The sequence below is a fragment of the Oryctolagus cuniculus genome, chromosome 11 (genome assembly GCF_051225735.1).
Source record: "Oryctolagus cuniculus isolate XC-2025 breed Fujian yellow rabbit chromosome 11, ASM5122573v1, whole genome shotgun sequence".
Lineage (NCBI taxonomy): Eukaryota > Metazoa > Chordata > Mammalia > Lagomorpha > Leporidae > Oryctolagus > Oryctolagus cuniculus.
Genome location: NC_142877.1, coordinates 13,180,967 through 13,194,640, shown reverse-complemented (window position 1 = coordinate 13,194,640; position 13,674 = coordinate 13,180,967). Strand labels below are relative to the sequence as shown.

At 64.5% G+C, this 13,674-nt stretch overlaps 1 protein-coding gene across 15 annotated transcripts; it reads right to left on the bottom strand.

The window, feature by feature from the left end:
* Positions 1 to 575: 575 nt before the first annotated feature.
* Positions 576 to 12,655, bottom strand: SLC35H1 (solute carrier family 35 member H1). Of its 15 annotated transcripts, none has more exons than XR_016215803.1 (11): positions 12,519 to 12,655; positions 8,012 to 8,361; positions 7,720 to 7,835; positions 7,405 to 7,484; positions 6,700 to 6,763; positions 6,096 to 6,168; positions 5,518 to 5,686; positions 5,338 to 5,421; positions 2,959 to 3,093; positions 1,954 to 2,083; positions 576 to 1,717 (listed from the first exon to the last, which is right to left on the bottom strand). XR_016215803.1 is itself a non-coding variant. In XM_089307083.1 (11 exons), the coding sequence occupies exons 2-11, from the start codon at positions 8,129 to 8,131 to the stop codon at positions 1,593 to 1,595; spliced, it is 1,137 nt and encodes a 378-aa protein (XP_089163209.1). In that variant the 5' UTR covers positions 8,132 to 8,361; positions 12,519 to 12,655; the 3' UTR covers positions 576 to 1,592. The 15 variants fall into 15 exon arrangements, 12 of the variants coding, with proteins under 12 accessions (XP_089163209.1, XP_089163212.1, XP_089163208.1 ...); XR_016215802.1 differs by having other exon boundaries at positions 6,573 to 6,763; positions 7,720 to 7,798; XM_089307083.1 differs by having other exon boundaries at positions 2,959 to 3,134.
* Between the last annotated feature and the right edge of the window lie 1,019 nt (positions 12,656 to 13,674).

Sequence of the window (13,674 nt, the reverse complement as noted above, 5' to 3'; positions counted from 1 at the left end):
CTGTGTGGTCTGCGGCTTCTTTCAAACCACGAGGGCGGAGCAAGTAGTCGCGACAGATGCTGAATGTCCCCAGAGACCATGACTAGCTGGCCCTCCACAGGAACTTTGCGGATGTTTCCCAAGGACTGGAGCCCTTGTCGGGGTAATTGAAGGAACGTCAGTGGCTCCACCCAGTCGGAGTAGCTTTCCAAGCCCCACCCTGGCCCCTTCCAAGAACCCTTTCTGCTGGGATGAAGAGTGCTCGGGCCGGCTGGGCTCTGGGAGCCGCAGTGTGGGGCAATGGCGCCACCTGCTGTGAGTGCATGGAAGCGCTTGTGCCCCTGGAGCCTCAGACCCCAACCCCTCTACCTCCACCCCAGGCAGGACAGGCGCAGGACCACAGCGCCAGGGCCAGGGCCTGGAGCTCCCGGCCCTACTTTGGAGAGGGAACTGCAGTGCACAGCAGCACAGGCCTCATCCAGGTCGGTGAGTGGCAGGTGCCCCTGGGGCTCCCAGACCCTCCCAGGAAGCAGCTGGTGACGGCCATGGATATGTGGCGCACACAGCCTGACCGTGGATCCTCATTCCACCACAGGTTTTGTTGTTGTTGTTTTTTAAAGATGTATTTATTGAAAGGCAGAGTTACAGAGAAGCTCCAACCGCTGGTTCACTCCCCAGATGGCCAGATCTGGGCTGATTCAAAGCCAGGAGCTTCTTCAGGGTCTCCCACATGGTGCAGGTGCCCAAGCACTTGGGCCATTTTCCACTGCTTTCCCAGGTGCATCGGCAGGAAGTGGGAACGGAAGTGGAGCAGCTGGGACCCCAATCAGTGCCCATACAGGATGCAGGCGCTGTGCGGCTGCTTCGCCCACTGCACCACAGTGCTGGTTCCTCCACTACACATTAAGGAGTTTTTGTTTTGTTTTTTTAACCTTTTGGATCTTGGTTCCTTGGTTGTTGAAATGATTTTTAAAATAAAGATAATTAAAAATAACTGTTAGCAATATTGACTCCCTTAATCTTCAGAACGACTCTGAGACATTACTGTCCCCATTTCACAAATGCGAAAACTACAGCACAGAGCTGCAGGTGCTTCGCTTAAGGTCACAGAGCTAGGACTCAAACCCAGGCTGTGAGAACGCGTCAGGACTGCGAGGCCCGGCACCCAGCAAACACCCACTTCCTGCCTGCCGGGCGTGGTGGTGCCCACAGAGGGCCCCGAGGCGCACACGCGGACATGGGAAGCCTAGTTCGTGGCCCGCACTGGGCGAAGGCCTCAGGCAGGGGAGGGAGCGGAGAGGCCCGGCCCACAGTATCTCCCTGATCCCACTCCTCCAGGCACACAACGTGGCCACTGCAGCGTGAGAAAGGCCGTCCAGGTGAGGAGGCCCCAGCCCCCGCGCGCCCCTCGGAGAGCTGTGATGCCTCCGAATGGTCCTGGCCGCCAGAGCCCGGCCAGCAGCCGAGGCCGGCCCGCTCGTTCCTCCCGCTGAATCCGGAGGGCAGGGTGGGAGCTACAGGCCCCTCGCCACACCTGTGGCTCCTGATCCACGCTTCCAACCGCTGCCAAGGGCGGCCGGGCCCACAGCTGTGCTTCCGTGCCGCTGCCCGGCTCACTGCCGCGCCTGCGCCAAGTCGTCGTCCTCATTGTCGTCGTCCTCCTGCTGGCCGCTCTGCAGCAGCAGCTCCAGGTCGGGGCTGGAGCCCTGCGCTTTCAGGGGCTTGGGGCCGGGGTCACCTGCGATGAGAGACCACGGCTGCGGCGCGTGCAGAGCCAAGCAGGCCCCAGAGGTGCAGCGGCGGCAGCATGGCCAGGCCTACTTTCTGAATCTTGGGGACAGGCAGTGCAGGGCACGCAGCTCCTGGGCAAGTCCAGAGCCACCTGGCTCTCGCTGGCAGGGCTGGGGCAGGGTCGAGGGGAACTTGGAGGCACTAGGAGCCCAGGCGGGGGCCTCTGGGAGGGGCTCTGCGTACCTGGTGAGTGGAGCGCTTTGAGGGCCACGTGCAGGCAAATCCCCGAGAGGCAGAGGGCGAAGCCCAGCCAGTTCACCAGGCTGATCTGGTCGCCCAGCAGGTGAGCTGCCAGCAGCAGAGTGCAGACTTCCTGGGGCAGGGAGGGAGGGAGGGGATGAGCGCGTGCCCTGGGCAGGGCGGGGGCAGGGCCCAGGCCGCCTGCAGTGCCCTCCCGCCGGCCTCCTTCCTGCTCTGAGATGCAACACAGAGGTGCTTTCTGCAGAATTCTGCCTGTCAGTTATAAAAGAGGCAAACCAGAAGGGGCCGGAGCAGAGTGGGTCCAGCGCAGACCAGGGCCGCGGGAGTGAGGGTGCTGAGGGCTCCCCTGTCCAGTGCGGCATCACGCCAGGTCCCTCACAAACCGCCTGCAGAGAACCCCAGCGGCCCCCGCCCCTGGCTGGCAGCTCTCCTGGAAGACCCTCAGGAGCCCAGCATTTCGGCTGCAGCCTGGGCTCGGGCCCTGAGCACGGAGGACTGGAGAAGTGGCGGGGGTGGGGGCAGGGAGGAAAAGGGAGAAGTGGGGAGGAGTGGGGGGAGAGAGGCAGGGCGGGTGGAGTTGAGCAGCGGTCAAGGAGAGACTGGCCACACAGGGCACTCCCTCATAAATCAACTCTGCCTTGCTGTGCCTTGGGCAGGCATCACCAATCGATCATGGAACTCTACGGACTGAGTGCATGCTGGGCCTCTTCCACTGATGGCTCCAGGCCACTGCTACATGACCAGAAGGGGCACGCCAGGCCTCGGAGTCAGCCATGGGGGGGAGCCCCTTGCTGAACACCCCCCGTGGGGGTGGCTGCTCCTGCTGCCTCCCCATCTCCGTCCCACTCAGAGCTGCGTACCCAGCACCCAAGTGGCCCCCTCCTCTTCTCTGCAGACCCGCGGTACAGGAGCTGGGGTGGAAGCTGCAGGAGGAAGCCCCTCTGGGGCTCCCCGTACTACCGCACGGGGTCACCTCCAGGTCTGTACCTTAAAGATGCCGGCGATGGAGAGGGTGAGGCTGGAGGTTCTGGAAACCAGGAGGAACTCAGAGAAACCCAAGCCAAAGGCGAGAATCCCGCCAAGCAAGAGGCTCCCAAGTACCCGCAGGAGCAGCCCTGTGTCCTGGAAACGGAAGATTTTCTCAGATGTGGACAAATGGAGACCTGGAAGCAATGGGAGAGAGGGGGAGGCTGGGTTCGGGGGTGCCGTCTGAGCACCTGCTGATGTCTGAGGCCCTGGGAAACAGTGAGGGCCAGAGACCTGGCGACACCAGGCAGCAGCAGAGGCTGCCAGCGCGCCCCGGGCCATGTAAACCAGGCACTGAGGCAGCGAGCGCCTGAGCCCCAGGCTGCCCGGCACAGACCGAGAAGGCCGCGCCCTGCTCCTCTGCCACATCCACCTGCTGGGCCTCGGCCGGGCTTCAGAAGCCTCAAGGAAAACGTGTATCACGGACAAACTACACATGCGATGCCAACGGGGCTTCTGGGCACCAAAACGAAGTTATCTTTAACTCCATCTCCTTACAAGCCCCGTGCAGTCCCCTCGTGTTCACCTCCTGGCGTGGAGGGGTCGGGGACGGCGTGTGGTCCTTGCAGCCGTGAGGCCGGAGGGACCCAGGAGAGCTGGGAAGTGCCGGCCCACGAGGCTCATCCCTTGGTCCCACCAACCAGTGAACCCTGTACATCTCCACTTTAGGCTAGATCCTGGTGGGACAGAGCTGGGGGACTGGACCTTTGGTCTCCCTACTGATAAAGGGAATGGACCGGGTGTAGACCGGGTTGTGGCTCTAAGGAGCAGTGTAACCTGCCAACCACTTCTTCAAAAGAAAACACATGAGGCCGGCGCCGCGGCTCACTAGGCTAATCCTCCGCCTAGTGGCGCCGGCACACCGGGTTCTAGTCCCGGTCGGGGCGCCGGATTCTGTCCCGGTTGCCCCTCTTCCAGGCCAGCTCTCTGCTGTGGCCCGGGAGTGCAGTGGAGGATGGCCCAGGTGCTTGGGCCCTGCACCCCATGGGAGACCAGGAAAAGCACCTGGCTCCTGGCTCCTGCCATCGGATCAGCGTGGTGCGCCGGCCGCAGCGCGCTGGCCGCGGCGGCCATTGGAGGGTGAACCAACGGCAAAGGAAGACCTTTCTCTCTGTCTCTCTCTCTCACTGTCCACTCTGCCTGTCAAAAAAAATAAAAATTAAAATTAAAAAAAAAAAAAAAAAAAAAAAAAAAAAAAAAAAAAGAAAACACATGAACACATAAGGAGGCGACAAGGACCGGGGCCCTCGCTGCAGACGCACACACAAACCACTTCAGGGACAGCCACGGCCCCTCCAGCACTGTCCCGAGTGAATGGTCCCCGTGGGGTCTCAGCAGGGGCAAGGTCAGCCCCAACTCAGCACAAGCGTAGCAGCGGGCCGCAGGGTGGGGGAGGGAAGCTGCGGAAACCAGAGTGCCGGCCCCCCAGCCCCCCCAGCCCCCCCAGGGCAGGGCACTCGTCTGCGCGGGGCTCGGCAGTGCTGCAAAGGCGCAGTTCGGGGGAGAGCGACGTAAGTCATGCAGGCGCTCGGGGGATTAATTTACCAGAAAAGATTAAAGGAGCTAAATCCATGCAGCTTTGCTAAGTGACGACGACCGGGGGCTTTTGGCCGTGGGTTTGCAGGGACGGGGAATGGCATAAACACCCAGCGAGGGAGCGAGTGCGGCGCTGGCGCCAAGGGGGCAGAGGGAAGGAAGGCGGAGATTTTAAGAAGGAAAAAAACGAGGCTCTGAACGGAAGTTTCCCGGACAACAGGCGGCAGAATAACCTTCCCGGGGAGGCTCGTGCCACCTGCAGCCTACACAGGTGTGGCTCAGAGCTTTCTGTAAGGCCCCCAAGGGCAGAAGGACAGAGAGACAGACAGGACAAAGCCCAAGCCCGAAGGCCCAGAGGTGGGTGGCGCCTCCCTGCCCCCCTCCTCTGGAGGATGATGGTGTGGTCGGGAGGCGGGGATGATCACTCCCGTCCCCAGCCCACCTCTGCACTGCCGGGACCCCTGGGCACCGCCGAACCTCTGGGCCCATTTCCCAGCATGCCCTGCCCCTGCCTGGCCCTCAGCCGTGACAGGTCAGCACTGGGGCCAGGCTTGAGCAGGCTGTCTTCACTCCCACACCTCAGCTTCTCAGCTGCAAACGGGGCAGCGGTGGGAGAACTGTGAGTCAGTATGCTCCAATGACAGTCCTGACGTGCCCTCAGGGGTGGGCAGGTCACTGTCATGGCCACCTCCTTGTTTACACCGCACAGACTTGCTAGCTAGGATTTCTCACGTGGGAGCCCAGCCATTTTGTTTGCTGGATCTGCCTTACCAAGGTGCCCCCGAAGCGGATGACCCAGCGTACCTTCAAACACAGCAAAGAGAGGGAAGAGCCCCAGGAACATGAGCGGCTGCAGGTGGAACATGGTGTCGATGGGGTTCTGCAGGCCTGTGGGGCGGGGAGATGGGCCCCGTCAGGCCGGGCCCGCGCTGCCTCCACCCGGCCCGCGCCGGGCCCCTCCCCGGGGCGGCGGCACGTGCTCACCGAGCTCGGCCTTCTGCAGCAGCATCTGCGTGAGGGTCCAGCGAATGCCGCCGATGAACGAGGCGCCCAGCACCAGGGCGAAGCCCTCCACGTTGAACTGTGTGGACTTGTACGTGAACATGAAGAGGCCCCCGGCGATGAGCAGGACCACCAGGACCAGGGCTGCGCGCTAGGGGGCAGGGAGCAGCCGAGCTGACCCGGGCGCTCAAGGCGCAAGAGCTTGGCACAGGTAGAGTTGGGGGCCCTGCGTCCTTCACCCCCACCCAGGGGTCCCAGACAGCCCCCAATGCACGCACGCACACACGCACGCACGCACGGCTGCCGGTCCGCGGCTGTGTCCCCAGCCTTCCGGCCAGCTCTGAACGCTGCAGCGCTCTGCCGCAGTCCCCAGGCGGCCCCACCTCTCCACACCCTCCTGCCTTCCCCTTCGCTCGGTACCCTGCCGGGCCTGGCACGTTCTCCGGAAAGGGAGTCACTGCTGGGCTGGGCCCGGCTCCTCTCACGCACAGTGCTCAGATCCCGTTTTACCCTGAGCACCTGCAGGGGCAGGAAGGAGGGAAGAGCAGCGCGGGCCTCACCAGCTCCTCCAGCTTGAAGATCAGAGAGAAGATCAAGATGAAGAGGACAGCGGAGGATTTGGTCATTGTGTACCTGGAAGGGAACATTACCCACAATGCAGCACGGGCGCCTGCGGCTCAGACCCCCCACCCAGAAGAGGCCCCGGAGCAATCATGGCGGGGCAGGGAAAGGAGGGGGACACTGGGCAGCCTAGGTACAAAGATCAAAAGCAGCCGGCCTGCGTCTTCCGGGCAGCACTGTCTGAGAGGCCTGAGTGCCACCAGGGAGCAGAGGCTGCAGGCCGACACTGAGCCCAGAGTCCCCTCCCCGACTCGGCCCTCAGCGGAGTCCAGGCCGTGGGAGGGATGAGGGGAGCGGAGAAGGACAGGCGGGCAGGACTGCGCGCTCTGAAGCTAAGCAACAGCAGGGAGTGCCACTGCCGGTCCCAGCCACACGCACCCGCCCCTTCCCGGCCCGCCCCCCCACCGCCACCCTGCCTGCTCTGCTCTGGTTTCCCGCGCTGCCTGGCGGCGGGTTCAGCTCCCCCGACTTCCCCTCTCCAGAGCTGCTGGCTGCCAGGGAGGAGCCGAGCGCGTGGAGGCGGCGGGCGCGGCGGGCACTCACAGTGAGACGGTGATGTAGAGGAAGCTCCAGTTGGACAAGCCCACGTCCAGGGCCGTCGCCAGGGCTGCGGAGACAGCGCCCTCACCACACTCAGCCTGGACACGGCTCGGAGGCCCCCAGGCCTTCCTTGCCACCCAGTAACTCCAGGGTTAACGTCTGCCCAGCCAGGCAGGAGCGGGTGTGCCTGGAGCTGCGGCCTGTGGGGTCTCACTTCATTGTAACACTTCTCATCTCCCGGTCCCCGTCCCCTAGGAGCGGACTTCTCTCTTCTCCCTCCGCCTCTCCCGCCCCCCCCCCCCATCCTCATACTCCTCATACCCTTTCACTTCCCTCTCAGAGCGCCCAGACCCCTGGGCCCATGATGCCCCCAGGCACCCCCAGCCCGCTCAGGTCAGCCCTGAAGGCCCAGGCCCAGGAATCCTGAGCGCCCTGCCTTGGTTAGGCCCCACTCCCCTGGGCTCCGGGAGCCCTCCGGGTCCCCACCGCAGCCCTGCATGGACTCCAGCTCCAGGCCAGAGCGTGCGCTCAGGGCGAGGGGCGCCCCAAGGGCAACACCACAGCGGGGCTCTCCGGGGCTGTGGGAGACGGGGTCAGCAGGAGCAGGGTGAAGCGAGGGGGACGCAGGGGCACGAGGGCCTCGCTCCGGTTCTTGGCTGAAGGGTCCCCCGCAGCCCTCTCAGGCCCCGCCCCACCCCAGGCACGTACCCGTGGGAGCCACTCTTCTGAGGTAGTCGGCCCAGCTGAGCACCACGCGGGCCCTGTGGCTGGAGCACTGAACCAGCGCCCTGCACAGGGCGGAGAAGAGGAAGATCACGGCCAGGTGCAGCATCGTCATGAAGAGGGGGAAGTGGAAGCTCTGCGCGGGCCCAAAGCAGACGCCCAGGCCGGGTTTAGACAGCCTGCCCCGCCCCGGCCCCTCCCCACCACCACCTGGCCGCCGGGTGAGGGGGCCATGCCTGCGAGGGGCCCAGTCGGCCTCCCTCTGGAGGTCCCACGGGAGGGGCAGCCCAGGGGCCTGACCTTGTAGTTTCCACCACTTCAACACACTTGCCAGCCACCTGCTCGGCCCTCCCCTCAGCCTCTGGCCAGGTAAGAGCCGCTGTGCACCAATGCGCTGTATCAGCTGAAATCCCAGACTGCCCGGCGGCCGGGCGGTAGGAAGCTGCTGCCTCGGCCCCCCGAGGTTCCCGGCTCACCCCTCCACATCTCCCACTGACCCGCACATGTGAAGGGGAGGCCCAGCTCTGGCACACGGGGAGGGCCCCCTGCCTCCCGGCCCGCGCTGCGCCGCGCCCTCCCGGCCCACAGGTACCTTGGTCAGCCATTTGTTGTAGAAGGTGATGCCGATGGAGAAGCAGTAGTAGAGCAGGACCAGCCCCAGCGTCAGCACTGCCTTCCACACAAAGGCCACGTCCAGGGCCCACCTCCCCATCCGCGGAGGCCGCAGCACCCCAGCTCGGGCCAGCGGGGACAGCACCTCTCGTGGAGAGCGCCCACAGCGGGGCCCTGAGCTGGACCTCGGCTTTCAGCAAGGACGGCTCATGGCCAGAGCGCTCCCTGCGCTCCGCGGAGCCGGCAGTCCTCAACTGCGGGGCTGCTGGCCCGAGCCGACCCTTCCCATGGCCAACGGGAGGCGGGGCTCTCGGGTGCCCAGGTCCGCTGCTGGGGAGACAGAGAGGCAGCTGGGCAGGCGAGGCCGAGACCGAGCGTCCTGTGACCACAGGCCCGTGTCTGGCTCCACGCAGGAGCCCAGAGCCAGCACAGGCACTCACGGAGCTCCAGCCCACGGGCCGCCACCTCAGTGACCCGGAAACGCAGGTCGGATCACGTCACGCCACGCTGCTGCAAGCCCTTCTCTTAGGTCAAAGGCCAGGGCCCCAGACACACCGGGCTCGGCCCTGCTCCCCAAGAACCGCACTCCCTTCAGCCCCCCAGTCCCCCCTCGGTCTGGCCTACTGTCTGCTCTAAGGTGGCTGTCCCCCACCTTGTCCCTCTGAGAGACACGCAGCTCTGTCCTTCCCGGCACGTGTGCAGAGTGTGGCTTGAGACACGTGTGTCCCTGGCAAGGCTGAGCCTCAGGAAGACAGGGGCAGCATGTCCACACGAGCCTCCTGCCCACCTGGCGTCCTGAGTTCTCCACTCGGCAGCAGAACGTGCGTGCGCCGCTCAAGGCACCAATCTGGTGTTAAAGGGTTAACATGGGCCAGGAAGGCCACAGCCACCTTGCCCTGGCCTGCACCGACTGCTCAGCCACTCCCTGCCTCCCTATCAGTGCGGCCGAGCCTAAGGAGAGCCCAGAGCCTGCCAGGAGTGCGGAGGCCGGGCGGACCTGTCTGTGCCTGGAGGAGCACTGGGCCGGGCACAGTCACACCTGCCACTTCGCCAGAACGTCCCCTCCTCCCTCCCTTTCCCAACCTGCCTTCGGGGACAGTCTCAGCAGACCCCGCCCCGTCCTCTCCCCCTCTCAGTACCGCCCGCTCTGTGCTCTGTACTATGTACCCAGGGTTATCACTTGCCCTCTGGCCAGAGGCCCGAGGATGCCGGGGTTACGGGTTTCCTTAGGGCAGCTCTGGGAACCTGCAGAGGGGCCTGGGGCCTGCTCCTGATGCCCGTGAGGAGGGCGAGCAAGAGGCCCTCCACAGGACTAACTCCGCCTCCCGCGTGACCGCGAGCCCAGCACAGATCTACCTGCTACGCAGACACGCGTCCAAGAAGACAGCTGCTGCGGACGCCGAGGGGAGACTGAACTCAAATGGGACCACGTGTTCTTATCTGAGAATCCACGTCACTGGCAGCAAGGGCACTGGGGGCCTCGAGCCGCCAGCGCGGCAGGGCCGTGCCAGCCTGCCCGTGCGGCTGTCCCAGGCCCAGGGGCGGCAGAGAGGGGAGGCCCCGGCTGCGTCACTGGCGCGGGGGAGGCAGACACCGAGACGCACGCTCCCCCATCGTCAACTCCTTGCCTTGCAGGTTACGGCTGGGGCACCGCTGGGCTGCAGACAAGGAGGTGGAGGCAGCTTTATCAGCCGCGTTCCTTTCCAGGATAAGGGCGCTGCTACCACACACCTGCAGTGACGACGACTCAAGACTCGGTGGGCTGAAGCCACTGCCCTGCGCGACCAGCGCAGTCCCACTCTGCGGCGCCTCCTCTAGGCTGCCAGGTGCCAGGTGAAGCCCAGCTCTGACGCCCCGTGAGCCCAAGGACGTCCTCTTCACGTGGGCGTCTAACAGCAGGCAGCTCCTGTCCACTGTGTCCAGAACTGGCTCCTCCCTCCACCGCCGCTCCGGTCTCTGCCCACGCCCAGCACAGCAGGCAGCACCACCACCCATCCCCTGCCCAGGCTGAGCCCTCGCTCGCATCCCTGCTTCCTTCACTCAGCCCAGCAACTCCTGCCAGCTCCAGCTTCCAGTCCCGCCCTCCACCTCCACCACGCAAGCCCCTCATCTCCCCAAACGCCCGAGCCGTCTCCTCCAGAGCTCGCTCTGCCCTCCTGCAACTCCCCGGCGGCAAGAGCGGGCCGTGCAGGCCTTGAACCTGTGTCTACTGGGTTTCTCCTCTCGGTGGGTAGGCGCCCTCTCCGGCGCATTGGAGGGTGTTCGGCAGTGTCCCTGGCCTCTGCCCACCTGATGACAGCAGCACCCCTCCCCTCTCAGTCCCAGGTTGCGACAACCAAAACTGTCTGCCGACACGGCCACCTGTTACCTGGGGATCAGAACTGCTCCCCGTAGAGAACCGCTGCCTGCCCTACAGCGGCGGGTGCCGGGTGCTTTCTTCCCGGCACTGTCCCCTGCCCAAGCCAGGGCCGCCACTGCGAACCAGTTTCCTGCACTGGCTGCAGGTCCTGCTCCGGCGCGCCAGGGCCATCCCTGCACCGCTGAAATCCCCTCCTGCCCCCCAGACCTGGAGGAGGAAGTGCCCGTGACCACCTGCCAACCGAAGCGCTGCTCAACGTCCACGCACTCCTAGCCCACAAGCACGACGCACGGCCTCAGCTGGAAGGGCCTTGGAGACCACCCAGCCCTTGTTCAAGGCATGCATCCAGCGCCCCTCAGGCCTACACTGCGGGGGCCTGGTCTCCCCTACCCTGATTTTACGCTAAGGAAAGACAAGGACAGGGCGCTTTTTCACGCCTTACTTCTCCAGGAAAGAAACTCCCTACATGGCCTCAGTAGCCCCAGGGGGCTGAGCTGGGAGCCGTGGCCACATCGGGGTCGGGCCAGGGCACTGCTGCAGCTCTTAACATGGGCCACACAGCTCAGGGCTTCCAAGTGGGGGCTTTGGAGTCAGAGACCTGGGATCGAATCCTGACACTCACTCTGCGTGACCCTGCCGTGGGATCTCTGGACTCTCCTCCAGCCATAAAGGGAGCCGGAAGGGAGTCACTGGGCTCAGGTACCACGCGTGGCGCCGGCTCACGGTAGGGGCCCCTCTCTTCCTGGTCCCCAGAGGCCCCTGCTGCTGGCCCGGCCCCCTCACCGCCCGCCCACCCACCCTGCTCCCACACCTCTCCTATCTTACACAGCTCACCCCTTCCCTTCCCAGAGAAGCCTTTTGGATGCCTCGGCCCACTCACCGGCCTTCCTTCTGCTTTCTGGGTCTTTTTCTGCTGACACCTCCCCCTTCAGCCAACCAGCACAATGAGGTGCCCGAGCGGTGGAGCCTGGTTGCTCCGCCCAGCCCGCCTCCCCCCACCCAGTGGACTTGCCAAGGGCTGCTACATTCTTTGCATCAGTCCTTTTTCTGAAAGTTTCAGACCAGGGTATCTAACCACCTGCTCAGCAGCCCTGCTCAAGAGAACTTGGGGCCGGCACCTGTGACACCAGCATCCCATATGGGCACTGGTTTCGAGTCCCGGCTGCTCCACTTCCGATCCAGCTCTCTGCTGTGGCCTGGGAGAGCAGTAGAAGATGGCCCAAGTCCGTGGGCCCCTGCACCCACGTGGGAGACCTGGAAGAAGCTCTTGGCTTCAGACTGGCCCAGTCCTGGCCATTGTGGCCATCTGAGGAGTGGACCAGTGGGTGGAAGACCTCTCCCTCCAACTCTGCCTTTCAAATAATAATACAGCGAGGACTTAAGTTGGCCTAACATCTCTTAACTCCCTGCTTCCCGCTCTTTCGCTCGTCTCGTCTCTCACCTCCTGCGTCGGGTCCCCGCCAACATTTCCTGGCCCCTCTGCTTCTCTTCACGGGCCCTCAGCCCACGCCCCAACTGCTTTCACCTCCTGACCTGCAACTGGCCTCCCGGCTGGTCCCCAGCTCCCTCCTCTGCCCCAACAGCCTGGACTCCACCAGGTAGCCAGGGGGTGGCTTCAGGGCAGAGGGGAGACCCCGCCCTCAGGGGCCACCCCAGGGCACGGCCGGCAGGGACCCCTCTGCCCTCCGCAACGCGCCCGCACCGTGGTCTCGGCGTCTGCCAAGCGTCAAAGTCCGTTCTTGGCACCTGCTGTCCCCAGGCCTCTGCTGGGCTCCACCTCCCCCGGCCCCCGCCCCCATCCTCGTGGCACTGCCACCGTCTGACGTGGTCTTGTTTGCTCACGTGGTCACCACCCACCCCACCCCGCCTACACGGCGGGATGCGGCCAGGCCCTGGTGCCGGTACGTCCTAGGTACTCAGTCAACGCCAGGTGAACGAGCGGAGGGCAGCCGGCTCGCAGGCAGGCGCCGGAGACCCCCGGACACCCCAGGCACGGGGAAGCTGAGGCTCAGGGAAGGGCAGGAGCTCGGACGCGCCCTACACGGCCGCGCGCAGGGCCTGGCCAGGGTCGCGCCTCCCGGGCTCCGGAACTCCTCGCCCCCCGGGCTGCCGCCGCGCGCCCACCTACCTCCGCTCGGGGCGCTCCCAGATGGGTCCCGCGGCCGGAAGTACGAGGCCAGGCACCGCCACTTCGCGCGGGGCGGGGAGGGAAAGCGACTTCCGCCGGAAGCCGCCGAGGGGGGCGGAGCCGGGCGTGGGGCGCTGTGGGCGGAGCCGGGGCGGGCCGGGGCGGGACTGGGCGGGGCCGGGGCGGAGCCCTGTGAGCCTGAGACTTGCTCTGGATCCCCACTGCGGAGCTGGGCGTCCTGCCCACAGCAAGCGTCCCCCAAACGGTCACCTGTTTAGTTTTATGGAACGAATTGCTTGTCTTATGTCCAAAGTGCCGCGCATCCGTGGAGGAAGCTACGATGTTAAGTCTCTCCCGAGCTCTCCCCTTCTGGGAGCTGAAGCCGGCTGGCGAGTGACGTTTGTGGACTGTTGTCTGTGTGCCTCCATCTCAGTTTCAACAGGTGGAGCCAGGGGCGAGCATCCCAGAGAGAGGAGGCTCCAGCCAGCCTTGCCTGGAGCCCAGGCACTCACACCGGTGGGTGCAGGAGCTGAGGGGCAGGCTGCAGTGGCCCCAAAATGTTATTCTGGGGAGCTCAGCTTTTCCTCCTCTTGCAGGATCCATTAAAAGGGGCAGCATTTGTGGGCAGGGTGAACCACTCGGCCGGGCCGACTGGGCTGCACACTGAAGCCCACTTTTGTGCATTTTGTTCTCTGCTCTCCCCCTGGGCTCTCCGCACCAAGACTGGCTGCAAACATGGATCCATGCAAGTGACTCAGCTGGGCTCCCCGGCCCCTCTGAACAGAAGGCTCTGGGCCAGAGAGTAAGCAGTGCTTTGTGCAAACTGCTGCTGTCGCCGCCGCCAGCTGGCATCATGAGGCGTTAGTTCATTCAGTGCTTACCAAGCACCTACAATGGTACCCATCGCTGCCCAAGGTCTTGGCTCTCTGCAGCCCCAAGGCCTGCACTGCGTGCACATTCTGTGCCTTTTGAAAGAGGTTGTCCTCGCCCCCTTCTCTCTCAGACGCAAGAGAAAGCATCTATTTTCATCACTGCAGTCATTCAAGTCTCCCAGCTCCCAAGGACGAGGTCTGGAGCAACAGCCTAAAACACCAGCTGGAAGGCGGGGCCTGGGTCCAGCACACACAGGGTGAAGAACGTGTCGTCTTTGTGGGGC

Excerpts from the sequence above, each read along its gene's own strand:
- SLC35H1 (XM_089307082.1), bottom strand. The coding sequence starts at position 8,131 with ATGGGGAGGTGGGCCCTGGACGTGGCCTTTGTGTGGAAGGCAGTGCTG. Across the intron at positions 7,485-7,719 it reads GAAGTGGTGGAAACTACAAG|GGCGCTGGTTCAGTGCTCCA; the intron begins GTCAGGCCCCTG and ends CGCCCTGTGCAG. Across the intron at positions 6,764-7,404 it reads CAGAAGAGTGGCTCCCACGG|CCCTGGCGACGGCCCTGGAC; the intron begins GTACGTGCCTGG and ends CTGTCTCCGCAG.